General features: G+C 43.8%; 1 protein-coding gene across 1 annotated transcript in view; it reads right to left on the reverse strand.

Moving 5' to 3' along the window:
• CCDC187 (coiled-coil domain containing 187) overlaps positions 1 to 18,671 on the reverse strand; it is a 135,048-nt gene that overhangs the window by 73,003 nt on the left and 43,374 nt on the right. Inside the window, exons 10-12 of the mRNA XM_069754538.1 lie at positions 9,371 to 9,453; positions 8,002 to 8,483; positions 5,390 to 5,492 (exon numbers count right to left, since the gene is read on the reverse strand). Coding sequence (XP_069610639.1) covers positions 5,390 to 5,492; positions 8,002 to 8,483; positions 9,371 to 9,453 — 668 coding nt within the window. The remainder of the gene's footprint in view (positions 1 to 5,389; positions 5,493 to 8,001; positions 8,484 to 9,370; positions 9,454 to 18,671) is intronic.

Below are 18,671 nucleotides of genomic sequence, written 5' to 3' on the forward strand. Positions count from 1 at the left end.
AGTTTTCCATCAGGTTTACAGTACCATGTAAACCTATGGAAAACCAAATCCGCTGTGCCCATAGTGCAGAAAATACCACGCGGAAACGCTGTGCTGTATTTTCCGCAGCATGTCAATTGTTTGTGCGGATTCCGCAGCGTTTTACACCTGTTCCTCAATAGGAATCCGCAAGTGAAATCCGCACAAAAAACACTAAAAATCCGCAGTGCCTTTTACTTGCGGATTTTTCAAAAATGGTGCGGAAAAATTTCATACGAATCCGCAACGTGGGCACATAGCCTTAGCGTTAGGGTTGGAATTAGAGTTGGAATTAGGGCTAGGTTTGGAAATAGGGTTAAGCTTAGACTGTGGTTAGGGTTATGGTTAGGGGTGTGTTGGGGTTAGGGTTGTGATTAGGGTTATGGCTACAGTTGGGATCAGGGTTAGGAGTGTGTTGGGGTTAGTGTTGGAGGTAGAATTGAGGGGTTTCCACTGTTTAGGCACATCAGGGGTCTCCAAATGCAACATGGCGCCACCAATGATTCCAGCCAATCTTGCATTCAAAAAGTCAAATGGTGCTCCCTCCATTCCGAGCCCTGGCGTGCGCCCAAACAGTGGTTTACCCCCACATATGGAGTACCAGCATACTCAGGACAAACTGGGCAACAATTATTGGGGTCCAATTTCTCCTGTTACCCTTGTGAAAATAAAAAATTGCTTGCTAAAACATCATTTTTGAGGAAAGAAAAATTATTTTTTATTTTCACGGCTCTGCGTTGTAAACTTCTGTGAAGCACTTGGGGGTTCAAAGTGCTCACCACATATCTAGATCAGTTCCCTGGGGAGTCTAGTTTCCAAAATGGGGTCACTTGTGTTTTTTTTACTGTTTAGGCACATCAGGGGCTCTGCAAACGCAACGTGACGCCCGCAGACCATTCCATCAAAGTCTGCATTTCAAAAGTCACTACTTCCCTTCCAAGCCCCGACGTGTGCCCAAACAGTGGTTTACCCCCTCATATGGGGTATCAGTGTACTCAGGACAAACTGGGCAACAATTATTGGAGTCCAATTTCTCCTGCTACACTTGTGAAAATAAAAAAATTCTTGCTAAAACATCATTTTTGAGGATGAAAATAATTTTTTATTTTCACGGCACTGCGTTGTAAACTTCTGTGAAGCACTTGGGGGTTCAAAGTGCTCACCACATATCTAGATAAGTTCCCTGGGGGGTCTAGTTTCCAAAATGGGGTCACTTGTGGGGGAGTTCTACTGTTTAGGCACATCAGGGGCTCTGCAAACGCAACGTGACACCCGCAGACCATTCCATCAAAGTCTGCATTTCAAAAGTCACTACTTCCCTTCCGAGCCCCGATGTGTGCCCAAACAGTCGTTCCCCCCCAAATATGGGGTATCAGCGTACTCAGGACAAACTGGCCAACAACTTTTGGGGTCCAATTTCTCCTGTTACCCTTGGGAAAATAAAAAATTGCGGGCTAAAAAATAATTTTTGAGGAAAGAAAAATAATTTTTTATTTTCACGGCTCTGCGTTATAAACTTCTGTGAAGCACTTGAGGGTTTGAAGTGGTCAACGCACATCTAGATTAGTTCCATGGGAGGTCTAGTTTCCAAAATGGGGTCACATGTGGGAAAACTCAAATGTTTAGGCACACAGGGGCTCTCCAAACGCGACATGGTGTCCGCTAACGATTGGAGCTAATTTTTCATTTAAAAAGTCAAATGGCGCTCCTTCCCTTCCGAGCCCTGCCGTGTGCCCAAACAGTGGTTTACCCCCACATGTGAGGTATCAGTGTACTCAGGAGAAATTGCCCAATATATTTTAGGATCCATTTTATCCTGTTGCCCATGTGGAAATGAACAAATTGAGGCTAAAAGAAATTTTTTTGTGAACAAAAAAGTACTTTTTCATATTTACGGATCAATTTGTGAAGTACCTGGGGGTTCAAAGTGCTCACTATGCATCTAGATAAGTTCCTTGGAGGTTCTAGTTTCCAAAATGGGGTCACTTGTGGGGGAGCTCCAATGTTTAGGCACACAGGGGCTCTCCAAACGCGACATGGTGTCCGCTAACGATTGGAGCTAATTTTTCATTCAAAAGTCAAATGGTGCTCTTTCCCGTCCGAGTCTTGCCGTGTGCACAAACAGTGGTTTGTGACCACATATGATGTATCGGTGTACTCAGGAGAAATTGCCCAACACATTTTAGGATCCATTTTATCCTGTTGCCCTTGCGAAAATGAAAAAATTGATGCTAAAAGAAATTTTTTTGTGAAAAAAAAAGTACTTTTTCATTTTTACGGATCAATTTGTGAAGCACCTTGGGGTTCAAAGTGCTCACTATGCATCTAGATAAGCTCCTTGGGGGGTCTAGTTTCCAAAATGGGGTCAATTGTGTGGGAGCTCCAATGTTTAGGCACACAGGGGCTCTTCAAACGCGACATGGTGTCCGCTAAAGATTGGAGCCAATTTTTCATTTAAAAAGTCAAATGGCGCTCCTTCCCTTCCGAGCCCTGTCGTGCGCCCAAACAGTGGTTCCCCCCCACATATGGGGTATCGGCGTACTCAGGACAAATTGTACAATAACTTTTGGAGTACAGTTTCCCTTTTTACCTTTGGGAAAATAAAAAAATTGTTGCTAAAACATCATTTTTGTGACTAAAATGTTAAATGTTCATTTTTTCCTTCTATGTTGCTTCTGCTGCTGTGAAGCACCTGAAGGGTTAATAAACTTCTTGAATGTGGTTTTGAGTACCTTGAGGGGTGCAGTTTTTAGAATGGTGTCACTTTTGGGTATTTTCAGCCATATAGACCCCTCAAACTGACTTCAAATGTGAGGTGGTCCCTAAAAAAAATGGTTTTGTAAATTTCGTTGTAAAAATGAGAAATCGCTGGTCAAATTTTAACCCTTATAAATTCCTAGCAAAAAAAATGTTGTTTCCAAAATTGTGCTGATGTAAAGTAGACATGTGGGTAATGTTATTTGTTAACTATTTTGTGTCACATAACTCTCTCGCTTAACAGAATAAAAATTCAAAATTTGAAAAGTGCGAAATTTTCAAAATTTTTGCCAAATTTCCATTTTTTTCCACAAATAAACGCAAAAATTATCGACCTAAATTTACCACTAACATGAAGCCCAATATGTCTCGAAAAAACAATCTCAGAACCGCTAGGATTCGTTGAAGCGTTCCTGAGTTATTACCTCATAAAGGGACACTGGTCAGAATTGCAAAAAACGGCCAGGTCATTAAGGTCAGAATAGGCTGGGTCATGAAGGGGTTAACAGAAATAAACACTTGAAATAGATCACTCTGTAATGACTCTATATAACATAGTAACATAGTAACATAGTTAGTAAGGCTGAAAAAAGACATTTGTCCATCCAGTTCAGCCTATATTCCATCATAATAAATCCCCAGATCTACGTCCTTCTACAGAACCTAATAATTGTATGATACAATATTGTTCTGCTCCAGGAAGACATCCAGGCCTCTCTTGAACCCCTCGACTGAGTTCGCCATCACCACCTCCTCAGGTGGTAATATATGAGTTTCACTTTTTGTATTGAAGAACTGAAATAAATTAAATTTTTGATGATATTCTAATGTTGTGAGAAGCACCTGTATATATTCATATTTTCTATCTCCTGGAAGAACTGAAGGCCAGATATGTAGAACCTGTGTAAACACAACAACATATACCTGAACAGACACAGATGTCATGCAGAAGTTCAAACTAAAGTTGGACGAGAGCGCCCTCCAGTGGAGAAATAGTGAGTTGCTCATATTAATTAAATGAAATACAATTGAATTTAGGAAAAACAAATAAAAGAAACGCACCACTTGTTTCTCATGAGGGAAGTAAAATCGACTGATGTGACATGTGGATGGATAGATACAGAACATGGAGAAAAGTATTAGTCACAAGTCACCCCCAGTGTATAACATTCGGCCCTTCACCCCCAGTGTATAACCTCCAGTCCCTCACCATCCAGTGTGTAACCTCCGGCCCCTCAAATCCCCCCACCCATCCGTGTATAACATCCGGCCCCCCCAAGTGTATAACCTCCGGCCCCCCGCCATGACATCTGCCTTTACTAATATGTGACAGAGCGGTCGGTGGTGCAGAGATCACTGATACCAGCGCGGTCCTCTAATAAGAGCCGCCGGGGTAATAAGTCCATTCATGACGTTTCTTCCCTCCAAAATCTTCCCCCATTCCCTGTAAATGATATTCCGGAGAAGCAGAAGGAACAGTAGCAACTCAGCCACGAAGTGGAGACCCCGTAACTTTACAGAGTGGGGTGATGAGTGCTGAGGAGCTGAGGGCAGAAAAGTCACTAATTCTCTGCTGACCCCATAACTGCAGAGTCCAGACCTCCTCTGGTATAAACATCAGCACAAACACAGCGCCCCCGCCGGGAGCTTCATGGCCGAACAGCTACATGCAGCCTTACATCACCAAGCACAATGCTGAGTGTCGGATGGAGTGGTGTAAAGACGACCCGTTTCTGTTCCCCATGACTGTGCCCAGCGCACAAGGTTCATACATACATGGAGGGGGGGTTTGGAAGAAAATGAGCCCAGACCCCAATTCCATCCAAGAACTAATATTGTGACGTCCCCCAACATCAGGGTCTGACCCCATAAACACTCTCCTGGATGAAGGGGTTAAAATTCCCACAGACGCCTTCAAAATCTTGTAGAAATCCTCCTCAGAAGAGCGGGAGCCGTTATATCTGCAGTGGGGCGACTCCATAATATGTCTATGGATGTAGGAGGGGAGGTGAGAAAAGCTCCTGTAGGTGGGATGTGGGGGCACATACTTTTCTCCATATACTGTATATGTTTGATACAATGGTGAAGATTCAAAAAACATTTTTTTTTGTTTTTTTTTCCCCGCTAGGAGAGATCTTTTTCCTGTAGAGCGGCCTCTCTAGACCGGATGCTCCCGTGATGCCAGACCTACCTACATGAGTCCTGGGGTGCACGATTAACCAATTACCATCCGCAGACTGTCCCCTTGACAGCTGGGGACCCCGAGGAGACGACAGAAACGATTGTTCACCGTCTCTGTCTTCTCTTTTGCCGGCTACAAAGTGTTCAATATAGTTAACTGAAGCATCGGCAATGTTGATGTTTCTAATCATCCCATTCTTGTAAAAAAAAACAAAAAACATAAATCACTATAAAATATAAGAAAAAAAATAAGAAAATGACCCTTCTGAAGCAAAATACTAAAAAGTCTATAAATTATGGAGACACAAGAGAGCTCATAGGTTTTGCTACTTTTCATTGATTTCAATGGAGAGATGACCAAAAATGTGAGAGCCAGGTCCCACATGGCCAGAACATGTTGGGGGTTAGTGACCCCCATATGTTAGTGTCCCACCTTGTGCTGGAAGATCGATGGCTGAATCTGCTTTTCTGGGCCTTTTGGTGGTAAACTTTTGAGTGGAGCTTTTTGGTCAGTGATGCAGTTTTTTCCAGGTATTCTGGGAAGAACAATACATTATCATCTATTAAGCAATTGTTGCGAAACTAAAAGAGAAAAATAAACTATGTGGTGGACAGGGGATTGTGAGATTATATATAAAAATGTTTTACTAGACACAGAGCCACAGGGGTCTTCAATTACATTCACATTACATTCACTTCAAGGAGGTAGAAATCAGGATTTTATGTTGCATTTAGCTTTTATTTTCAAATCATAAATTTATAGTAAAAGAGAAATCTCAAATCTTGAAATTTCACACTGGTTACTAGGCCTAGTGTTAGGCTCCTACTTCACATGGACATTAGCAGCAATAGATGGATTCAGACCCTATTTATTTGTATAGAAAAGTTATCAGCATGCTAAAGTCATTGTGGAGGGGAGGAGGTGAGCTGTGATATCACCTATTGGGAATGGTGGATCCTGTGTTATCTACTGTATATAGAGGTGTTATCATTCATTGTACAGGAGGAGGAGGTGAGCTGTGACATCACCTATTGTGAATGGTGGATCCTGTGTTATCTACTGTATATAGAGGTGTTATCAGTCATTGTACAGGAGGAGGTGAGCTGTGATATCACCTATTGTGAATGGTGGATCCTGTGATATCTACTGTATATAGAGGTGTTATCAGTCATTGTACAGGAGGAGGAGGTGAGCTGTGATATCACCTATTGTGAATGGTGGATCCTGTGTTATCTACTGTATATAGAGGTGTTATCAGTCATTGTACAGGAGGAGGAGGTGAGCTGTGACATCACCTATTGTGAATGGTGGATCCTGTGTTATCTACTGTATATAGAGGTGTCATCGGTCATTGTACAGGAGAAGGTGAGCTGTGACATCACCTATTGTGAATGGGGGATCCTGTGTTATCTACTGTATATAGAGGTGTTATCGGTCATTGTACAAGAGGAGGAGGTGAGCTGTGACATCACCTATTGTAAATGGTGGATCCTGTGTTATCTACTGTATATAGAGGTGTTATCAGTCATTGTACAGGAGGAGGAGGTGAGCTGTGATATCACCTATTGTGAATGGTGGATCCTGTGTTATCTACTGTATATAGAGGTGTTATCAGTCATTGTACAGGAGGAGGAGGTGAGCTGTGACATCACCTATTGTGAATGGTGGATCCTGTGTTATCTACTGTATATAGAGGTGTTATCAGTCATTGTACAGGAGGAGGAGGTGAGCTGTGACATCACCTATTGTGAATGGTGGATCCTGTGTTATCTACCGTATATTATTATTATTATTATTATTTATTATTATAGCGCCATTTATTCCATGGCGCTTTACATGTGAGGAGGGGTATACATAATAAAACAAGTACAATAATCTTGAAAAATACAAGTCACAACTGGTACAGGAGGAGAGAGGACCCTGCCCGCGAGGGCTCACAATCTACAAGGGATGGGTGAGGATACAGTAGGTGAGGGTAGAGCTGGCCGTGCAGCGGTTTGGTCAATCGGTGGTTACTGCAGGTTGTAGGCTTGTCGGAAGAGGTGGGTCTTCAGGTTCTTTTTGAAGGTTTCGATGGTAGGCGAGAGTCTGATATGTTGTGGTAGAGCATTCCAGAGTAGGGGGGATGCACGAGAGAAATCTTGTATGCGATTGTGGGAAGAGGAGATAATAGGGGAGTAGAGAAGGAGATCTTGTGAGGATCGGAGGTTGCGTGCAGGAAAGTACCGGGAGACGAGGTCACAGATGTATGGAGGAGACAGGTTGTGGATGGCTTTATATGTCATGGTTAGGCTTTTGTACTGGAGTCTCTGGGTGATGGGGAGCCAGTGCAGGGATTGACAGAGGGGAGAGGCCGGGGAATAGCGGGGGGACAGGTGGATTAGTCGGGCAGCAGAGTTTAGAATAGATTGGAGGGGTGCAAGAGTGTTAGAGGGGAGGCCACAGAGCAGGAGGTTACAGTAGTCAAGGCGGGAGATGATGAGGGCATGGACTAGGGTTTTTGCAGATTCTTGGTTTAGGAATGTGCGGATCCGTGAAATATTTTTGAGTTGGAGGCGGCAGGAAGTGGAAAGGGTTTGGATATGTGGTATATACATAGTAACATAGTTAGTAAGGCCGAAAAAAGACATTTGTCCATCCAGTTCAGCCTATATTCCATCATAATAAATCCCCAGATCTACGTCCTTCTACAGAACCTAATAATTGTATGATACAATATTGTTCAGGAGGAGGAGGTGAGCATATTGTGAATGGTGGATCCTGTGTTATCTACTGTACATAGAGGTGATAGGCATTGTACAGGAGGAGGTGAGCTGTGACAACTCCTATTCTGAATAGTGGATACTGTGCTATCTACTGTCATAGTATCATTATCATTAATGACAAAATTACAACCAAAAAATCTTCTGTACAGAATACTAAGTATGAGTCTAGTACAAGACCCAGTGGCCAGTGTGAAATTGCTCAGACTACCTATGAACATTTAAACTTAAATCAGAAAAGGCCAAAAAGTCTGCGGACGTGTCCTGCGCACAGACCATTACCTTCCTTCCCTCTGTGCCCGCTTTTCTCAGTAGAGACCTTCACTCGCTCTGGGGACCAGCACAAGTCCGTATATACAGGTGGAGAACGTTCCTCATCTTCTGGAGGATTCTTTGTATTTACTTGGAAGTTTTTCTCAGCTTGACCAGCAAGGTGAGAAATATGTGATGCTGCCGCCATTTGTGGAGGTGAGTCGGGAAAACGGGAGGAGATGGTAGTCATGCTGAGATTCAGAGAACCAAGTCTGTTACACTCCAGCTCAACCCTCCTGCCCAGGTCCTTCGCCGTGGTCCATATTGCGTGCAGCTGCTCCTGGTGGGCTGTGTGTGAAGCTATTGCATCATCATTTGGCCCTTTATAGGAGTCAATGTCCGCGACTTCGACATCTTGGCTCGTGGTGGGAATGGAAGCCAAGCCTTGTAGTTGGGGCGGCCTAGAATAATTCTCCTTAGATAAGGTCTCTGTTGTCTTTTTTTCTGAGTTTCTACAGTTATAAATATAGAAAATAATACAAAAACAGGTATATTTCCATTTTTTATCTGGCTTCCTAGACAAAAAATAGACTCAAGAGATAAAAGTAGAGTCCTATGTCTGGATTTTTACCATTAAAAATACCAAAATAGGCATCACATACCCCCCCCCCCAGTTCAATATTGCCCTGTGTGCCATCTCAGAAATGGGCACTAAAAGGGCACAGATCCCGTAAAGAAGCTAATCTTAAAGGAGTTTTCCTAGAATCAACATATGTCCGTAGTATAAATGCTGGGGGATCCAACAATTGGGAACCATGCGAACAAGGATCCCAAAGTCCTTTGTGTGAATGGCGCATGTGTGAAAACTGGTCTATTCACTCTCGCACATGCTCAGTATGGCTTCATTCATAGGAGGACTATGGACCTCCCATTCTCAAGATCAATGGGGGTATCAGCAGCCAGACAAGTAATGATCCTACCTTCATCATCTATCCCAAACGTTGCATGCATGATCATCCACTCATCGGCCCACTCAGTAGTATTTATCCTGCTCGATAACTCTCGATAGGGAGAGAGAATCGGTCTTACAAAAACCAGTGTTAGGGAATATTTGTTACTGTACTTCAACAGCTATTCTTACTGACTGCCTCACACATATGCGCGCTCATTTTGGCTGAGTGTGCATGTGTTTACAATGGAAAGAGCAGAGGTAAGCTCTGGATGCCCGCTCTGGCCTGACATAAAACTGCCTAAACAATCTCTGTGTGCTTAATCAGGGCCAGATCCTTGTATATCGTTTAAATGACAAAAAGTAGGGAGCCCCTTGGTCTGGTTATGCGGAGTGACTAGCGACTAGCCTTATTGCAGAGGCCGGCTCTAGATTTAATGCAGCTTATACCTTGCTCCATCATCGTCTCTCATCAAGTCGTTGCAGGTCACATGCAGCCACTCCGAGAGGTTTTTCCTGACATCCGGAACCTCCTGCAAATCAATGTCATTGATAGCGACGTAAGGAATCAGCCAAAATAGTTTTTCAGATCTTAAAGCTTCCAAAATCTATGCTTGCTGCACAAAAAAAAAAATCCACTGCCTGACACCAAGCAGAGAACTTGAATATGATGAGGCTGTGAATTATAAAATGCATTAAAAACTGACTGTGGATTCAGATAAAAATCCATTCACTGACTGCAAACAAAGACATTGAAAATGGCGAGGATTTGAAACACAAAGTACATTAGAAACCCAGTTTCTAACAGTGTGGAAGTAACCAAAAATGTTTTCCCTGATGGCAAGCAAATACCTTAAAAATGGCGAGGAACTGAAACACAAAGTAGGTTTGCGCATACAGTACACATACAATTTTCTTTTTTTTTTTGTGCTTCCATTTTTTCCAGCAGCCATACTTTTTTTTTTTCATTTTCCTTCCCACAATTATTTTCCCTGCCCATATAGCTATACAAGGGTCTTTGTGTTTTACCTTTAGGTCTTTCTATTATGTGATAAATAATTTAATATTTTGATAAATTAAAAATAAATTTTTAAGGGTTTTTTTTTATTTTAATTTTTTTCATTACTTCATATTTTAACCCCTTCATGACCCAGCCTATTTTGACCTTAAAGACCTTGCCGTTTTTTGCAATTCTGACCAGTGTCCCTTTATGAGGTAATAACTCAGGATCGCTTCAATGGATCCTAGCGGTTCTGAGATTGTTTTTTCGTGACATATTGGGCTTCATGTTAGTGGTAAATTTAGGTCAATAAATTCTGTGTTTATTTGTGATAAAAACGGAAATTTGGCGAAAATTTTGAAAATTTCGCAATTTTCACATTTTGAATTTTTATTCTGTTAAACCAGAGAGTTATGTGACACAAAATAGTTAATAAATAACATTTCCCACATGTCTACTTTACATCAGCACAATTTTGGAAACAAAATTCTTTTTTGCTAGGAAGTTATAAGGGTTAAAATTTGACCAGCGATTTCTCATTTTTACAACGAAATTTACAAAACCATTTTTTTTAGGGACCACCTCACATTTGAAGTCAGTTTGAGGGGTCTATATGGCTGAAAATACCCAAAAGTGACACCATTCTAAAAACTGCACCCCTCAAGGTGCACAAAACCACATTCAAGAAGTTTATTAACCCTTCAGGTGCTTCACAGCAGCAGAAGCAAAATGGAAGGAAAAAATGAACATTTAACTTTTTAGTCACAAAAATGATTTTTCAGCAACAATTTTTTTATTTTCCCAATGGTAAAAGGAGAAACTGAACCACGAAAGTTGTTGTCCAATTTGTCCTGAGTACGCTGATACCTCATATGTGGGGGTAAACCACTGTTTGGGCGCACGGCAGGGCTTGGAAGGGAAGGAGCGCCATTTGACTTTTTGAATGAAAAATTGGCTGCACTCTTTAGCGGACACCATGTCACGTTTGGAGAGCCCCCGTGTGCCTAAAAATTGGAGCTCCCCCACAAGTGACCCCATTTTGGAAACTAGACGCCCCAAGGAACTTATCTACATGCATAGTGAGCCCTTTAAACCCAAAGGTGCTTCACAAATTGATCCGTAAAAATGAAAAAGTACTTTTTTTTCACAAAAAAATTCTTTTACCCTCAATTTTTTCATTTTCACATGGACAACAGGATAAAATGGATCCTAAAATTTGTTGGGCAATTTCTCCTGAGTACATTGATACCTCACATGTGGAGGTAAACCACTGTTTGGGCACATGGTAAGGCTCGGAAGGGAAGGAGCGCCATTTGACTTTTTGAATGAAAAATTATCTCCATCGTTAGCGGACACCATGTCGCATTTGGAGAGACCCTGTGTGCCTAAACATTGGAGCTCCCCCACAAGTGACCCCATTTTGGAAACTGGACCCCCCAAGGAACTTATCTAGATGCCTAGTGAGCACTTTAAACCCTCAGGTGCTTCACAAATTGATCCGTAAAAATGAAAAAGTACTTTTTTTTCACAAAAAATTTATTTTCGCCTCAATTTTTTCATTTTCACAAGGGCAATAGGATAAAATGGATCCTAAAATTTGTTGAGCAATTTCTCCCGAGTACGCCGATACCTCATATGTGGGGGTAAACCACTGTTTGGGCACACGGCAGGGCTCGGAAGGGAAGGCGCGCCTTTTGACTTTTTGAATGGAAAATTAGCTCCAATTGTTAGCGGACACCATGTCGCGTTTGGAGAGCCCCTGTGTGCCTATGCATTGGAGCTCCCCCACAAGTGACCCCATTTTGGAAACTAGACCCCCCAAGGAACTTATCTAGATGCATACTGAGCACTTTAAACCCCCAGGTGCTTCACAGAAGTTTATAATGCAGAGCCATGAAAATAAAAAATAATTTTTCTTTTCTCAAAAATGATTTTTTAGCCTGGAATTTCCTATTTTGCCAATGGTAATAGGAGAAATTGGACCACAAATTTGTTGTCCAGTTTGTCCTGAGTACGCAGATACCCCATATGTGGGGGTAAACCACTGTTTGGGCGCACGGCAGGGCTCAGAAGGGAAGGCACGCCATTTGGCTTTTTAAATGGAAAATTAGCTCCAATCATTAGCGGACACCATGTCGCGTTTGGAGAGCCCCTGTGTGCCTACACATTGGAGATCCCCCACAAATGACCCCATTTTGGAAACTAGACCCCCAAAGGAACTAATCTAGATGTGTGGTGAGCACTTTGAACCCTCAAGTGCTTCACAGAAGTTTATAATGCAGAGCCATGAAAATTAAAAAAAAAAATTCTTTTCTCAAAAATGATTTTTTAGCCCGCTATTTTTTATTTTCCCAAGGGTAACAGGAGAAATTTGACCCCAAAAGTTGTTGTCCAGTTTCTCCTGAGTACGCTGATACCCCATATGTGGGGGTAAACCACTGTTTAGGCACATGCTGGGGCTCGGAAGTGAAGTAGTGACGTTTTGAAATGCAGACTTTGATGGAATGCTCTGCGGGCGTCACGTTGCGTTTCCAGAGCCCCTGATGTGGCTAAACAGTAGAAACCCCCCACAAGTGACCCCATTTTGGAAACTAGACCCCGAAAGGAACTTATCTAGATGTGAGGTGAGCACTTTGAACCCCCAAGTGCTTCACAGAAGTTCATAACACAGAGCAGTGAAAATAATAAATACGTTTTCTTTCCTCAAAAATAATTATTTAGCCCAGAATTTTTTATTTTCCCAAGGGTTACAGGAGAAATTGGACCACAAAAGTTGTTGTCCAGTTTGTCCTGAGTACGCTGATACCCCATGTGTGGGGGTAAACCACTGTTTGGGCACACGTCGGGGCTCCGAAGGGAAGTAGTGACTTTTGAAATGCAGACTTTGATGGAATGGTCTGCGGGCGTCAGGTTGCGTTTGCAGAGCCCCTGGTGTGCCTAAACAGTAGAAACCCCCCACAAATGACCCCATTTTGGAAACTAGACCCCCAAAGGAACTTATCTAGATATGTGGTGAGCACTTTCAACCCCCAAGTGCTTTACAGAAGTTTATAACACAGAGCCGTGAAAATAATAAATACGTTTTCTTTCCTCAAAAATAATTTTTTAGCCCAGAATTTTTTATTTTCCCAAGGGTTATAGGAGAAATTGGACCACAAAAGTTGTTGTCCAGTTTGTCCTGAGTACGCTGATACCCCATGTGTGGGGGTAAACCACTGTTTGGGCACACGTCGGGGCTCCGAAGGGAAGTAGTGACTTTTGAAATGCAGACTTTGATGGAATGGTCTGCGGACGTCACGTTGCGTTTGCAGAGCCCCTGGTGTGCCTAAACAGTAGAAACCCCCCACAAGTGACCCCATTTTAGAAACTAGACCCCGCAAGGAACTTATCTAGATATGTAGTGAGCACTTTGAACTCCCAAGTGTTTCACAGACGTTTACAACGCAGAGCCGTGAAAATAAAAAATAATTTTTCTTTCCTCAAAAATTATGTTTTAGCAAGCATTTTTTTATTTTCACAAGGGTAACAGGAGAAATTGGACCCCAGTAATTGTTGCGCAGTTTGTCCTGAGTATGCTGGTACCCCATATGTGGGGGTAAACCACTGTTTGGGCGCACGTCGGGGCTCGGAATTGAGGGAGCGCCATTTGACTTTATGAATACAAGATTGGCTGGAATCAATGGTGGCGCCATGTTGCGTTTGGAGACCCCTGATGTGGAAACCCCTCAATTCTAACTCCAACACTAACCCCAACACACCCCTAACCCTAATCCCAACTGTAGCCATAACCCTAATCACACCCCTAACCACAACCCTAATTCCAACCCTAACCCTAAGGCTATGTGCCCACGTTGCGGATTCGTGTGAGATTTTTCAGCATCATTTTTGAAAAATCCGCGGGTAAAGGGCACTGCGTTTTACCTGCGGATTTACCGTGGATTTCCAGTGTTTTTTGTGCGGATTTCACCTGTGGATTCCTATTGAGGAACAGGTGTAAAACGCTGCGGAATCCGCACAAAGAATTGACATGCTGCGGAAAATACAACGCAGCATTTCCGCGTGGTATTTTCCGCACCATGGGCACAGCGGATTTGGTTTTCCATATGTTTACATGGAACTGCAAACCTGATGGAACACTGCTGCGAATCCGCAGCGGCCAATCCGCTGCAGATCCGCAGCAAAATCCGCACCGTGTGCACATAGCCTAATTCTAAAGGTATGTGCACACGCTGCGGAAAACGCTGCAGATCCGCAGCAGTTTCCCATGAGTTTACAGTTCAATGTAAACCTATGGGAAACAAAAATCGCTGTACACATGCTGCGGAAAAACTGCACGGAAACGCAGCGGTTTACATTCCACAGCATGTCGCTTCTTTCTGCGGATTCCGCAGCGGTTTTACAACTGCTCCAATAGAAAATCGCAGTTGTAAAACCGCAGTGAAATGCGCAGAAAAACCGCGGTAAATCCGCGATAAATCCACAGCGGTTTAGCACTGCGGATTTATCAAATTCGCAGAGGAACAGAATACGTGTGCACATACCGAAACCCTAACCCTAGCTCTAACCCTACCCCTAACCCTAACCCTACCCCTACCCCTATTCTAACCTTAGTGTAAAAAAAAAAAAAATTCTTTATTTTTTTATTGTCCCTACCTATGGGGGTGACAAAGGGGGGGGGCTCATTTACTATTTTTTTTTATTTTGATCACTGAGATATAACCTATCTCAGTGATCAAAACTCACTTTGGAACGAATCTGCCGGCCGGCAGATTCGGCGGGCGCACTGCACTTGCGCCCGCCATTTTGGAAGATGGCGGCGCCCAGGAAAGAAGACGGACGGATCCCGGGAAATAAGTATAAGGGGGGGGAGGGAGATCAGGGCACGGGGGGAGCGTCGGAGCACGGGGGGGTGGATCGGAACACGGGGGGGTGGATTGGAGCACGGGGTGGGGGATCGCTGTGCAGGGGGGTGGATCGGAGCACGGGGGGGGGAATCGGAGCACGGGGGTGGGATCGCTGTGCGGGGGGGGTGATCGGAGTGCGGGGGGGTTTGATTGGAGCACGGGGGGTGTGATTGGAGCACGGGGGGAGCGGACAGGAGGACGGGGGAGCGGAGCACAGGACGGAGGGGAGCGGACCACAGATCGGGGGGCGTGGGGGGCGATCGGTGGGGTGGGGGCACATCAGTGTTTCCAGCCATGGCCGATGATATTGCAGCATCGGCCATGGCTGGATTGTAATATTTCACCAGTTTTTTAGGTGAAATATTACAAATCGCTCTGATTGGCAGTTTCACTTTCAACAGCCAATCAGAGCGATCGTAGCCACGGGGGGGGGGGGGGTGAAGCCACCCCCCCTGGGCTAAACTACCACTCCCCCTGTCCCTGCAGGCCGGGTGAAATTGGAGTTAACCCTTTCACCCGATCTGCAGGGACGCGATCTTTCTGTGACACAGCATATGCGGATTGGCACCGATTTTCATGACGCATACGCTGTGTCACAGGTCGGGAAGGGGTTAAATTTTTTCTAGTGGACTTGAACAAGCCATAATTTGTTAGCTTTTTCTATACTGCAATATAAGAAAAAGACTAAATTGCTTACTGGTAATGGCATCTACCAGAAACCATGAAAGCACCACGTGAGAGAGGGAATCCGCCCTTCAAGGACAGGAAACCTACAGAATAAAAGGGCAGCGCTTCTCCAGCACATCTGTTGCTTAAAGAGCATGCGATGACACCACTTAATAGTTATATACACCTTTAATGAACACAATTTTTTCTTCTGAACACTGCGTGAATCCAACACCATGAAGGAAACAAAGTGACCACCCATTACCAGTGACGGGAGGGAATGTAAAAGTGCTGTCACAAATTCTGGAAAATCCCATTACCGGTAAGAAAATTTAGTCTTTTAATATCACTCATGACAGCACCATCTGACAGATTTACAGAGAAAACATTAAACTTAGGGTGGGACCACCGCCTGTAGAACCATTCTCCTAAGGGGAAGATCAGCAGAAGATACCAAATGAAGTGTATAGTGTCTGTAGAAGGTTCAAGGTGAAGACCATGTTGTAGTCTTACATATTTGCTCGGTAGACATTCACTTTCCCCACCCGGGAGGTTGAAATGGCCCAAGTAGAATGAGTTTTTAGGCCTCCTGGAACTACCTTATTTGCGGAATAAGCTAACCATACAGTCTCTAATCTATTTAGCTAGTGTGCTTTTAGATCTTTTTTAAGACCCTGAAAGGGAATAAAAGGCAACGGACCTCATCCAAGTTTTTGCGGCTGAGATATACTCTCAGACGTCTAAAGAGTTGTATTGTTCTTCTTTTGGATTCGCGCTGAGAGAAGGGTGCACAATCTCCTCCTGACTTCTATGGAACTTGGAAGCTACACTAGGAAGATAGGGTAGCTCTGAAACCGGCCTACCTTCGATGATTTGTGTAAACAGAGGATTAACAGAAAGCTTGGATGAAACTAACTCTCCATGCAGAAGTCCGGGCCACCAAGATGATAGTCTTTCATATAAGGACCCTAAAAGACGCTGAATACATTGGTTCAAACAAAGGCTTTGTTAGATCCGTGAGCACCAGATACGGATCCCATAGTGCCATCTTTGAATTGGAAACAGGCTTAGATCCAAAGCATGCCTTAATGAACTGAGAAATCCACCGATTATTGGCCAGATTGTAGTTCTATAAAGCAGGGGTCCCCAACTCCAGTCCTCAAGGCCCACCAACATGTCATGTTTTCAGGATTTCCTTAGTCTTGCCCAGGTAATAATTGCATCACCTGTGCAATGCAAAGGAAATCCTGAAAACATGACCTGTTGGTGGGCCTTGAGGACTGGAGTTGGGGACCTCTGCTATAAAGCACCTAAAGCTGATACCTTGTCCTAAAGAGTGCTAGCGGATAGTCCTTAATCTAGTCCTTTTTGGAGGAATTCAGAAATTGTTTTGACCTGTACTCCATTATTTACACCTACCCCTGAGCTGAGCAGAAATTCCCTCCATGTCCTGCCATATACAGTATTATTGCCATTACTACTTTTCTCCTCTGCAGCAATGTCCTGTACAAATTTGGTGAAGAAATATCTTTTAGAAGCTGTCAAATTCCATGCTGTTAAAAGCAGGTTGGACACTTGAAGATGTAGAATTGGAACAGTAGATAAGAATTTCTGGCAAGACCCACTGTCACGCTGGTGTTTGTAGACTCTCTGTGTCACAGACCAGGGAGAGCCTGGGCGGGGTGTGAGTAAGCGACCACCTGGTTCTTCACTAGAGCTCCAGATGATGTGGCTAGACTTGAGCCACAGGAGGTTGCCAAGTACCACTCCAGGACAGATCCTGGTATCACACAAGCAGACCCCAGAAAAAAAGAATGCAGGTAGCGGACTTGGAGTCCGGATGCTGACGCTAGTTCAGACAGAGTGGATCCTGGTACTGGTATTGACAGGACAGGTAACCGGTTCAGGGTTTCACTTAGACTAGACAGGTACAGAAATAGACAGGACTTGTACTGGAACACAGAACGGCTGCCGTAAAAGAAACCTGACAATGGACTTGTAGGTTGGGAAACACTAAAGACACTAATGTTGCTCAGGCACCTTCCAACAGGTGAAGGTGCCTAAAGTATTAAGTGCCTCTACGCTTTTGGCTGCGGACACATCAAGTGCGTGAACTGTCTATTTAAGAGACAGGGAGCGTGTGTGCCTAAGCACGCTACAAGTAGACCTGGCACATCGTTCTGATTAACCCCTTCTGCTCTGATCCGCTTCTCCTGGTATTCTCACGTCAGAACTTTACCTGACTACGTCTTTATCTTTTCCTCCTGTTTAGGACGTACCCCCCTGGCAATCGGACTCCTCCTTGAGTATGAAAACAAGACCACCAAGGGCCACACACATGAAAAGGTGCCAGAAAGACTAATCCCCTAAAAGGTTTATTATTGACTTGAAGGTTGCATCCGGTACTAAAAAGAGGAAAAGAGTAGAACCCCTCTCTTTCTGTCCTGGACTAATTCCTCTTACATGATGGAAGTACTAAATTAGGGAAGCCTGATCATAGTAATAGCGGTTAAGATATTTTCCCCTGCTGTTTTAACATTTAGTTGGCCTTTCAACAGGTCCAGCCATACCATCAGGGACCTGGAGGTACAGGTTTCTGAAATGGTTGTTTTAAAAACCTACAAAGGATTCCCAATCTTTCTTCTGAAGACTATCCGTCAGGGGGCCTTTTAGAACTCCAATATTGTCAAAGTGTAACATCCCCTACTTTGATGCTTTTGAACTGGTCACAAATTTTAAAAGAGCCTTGTCCCATATAGCTGAGGATTTGGACTTTGAGGATGAGGGTAAGTAACTAGGGATAAGCAAACCCAATAGAAGTCAATGGGGAAGAGCCATCAGTTAGTACGTGGAGACGCGTGGACACCTACTCTTCCACCACGTTGTTGTAATCCTGCCTCCTGTTAAAACGGACAAGATGAGATGGTGGTGCTAGATGTTGTGGCCCGACAGGTCTGATAGCAGCGTGAATGGCCCCTGTCCCTCCTACTCCTTCCTCTTGTATCGCCACCTCATCCATTATTGCCTGAAGTGTTTTTTTCAGCAGGCATAGAAGTGGTATAGTAATGTTCGTAATGGTATCATCAGCGCTGGTCATGTTGGTGGAGTAGTGGAAGCAGAACACGGCACAAGTCCCGCATGGAGGCCCACTCATTGGTGGTGAAGTGGGATTGTTCCACAG

The sequence above is a fragment of the Ranitomeya imitator genome, chromosome 2 (genome assembly GCF_032444005.1).
Source record: "Ranitomeya imitator isolate aRanImi1 chromosome 2, aRanImi1.pri, whole genome shotgun sequence".
NCBI lineage: Eukaryota > Metazoa > Chordata > Amphibia > Anura > Dendrobatidae > Ranitomeya > Ranitomeya imitator.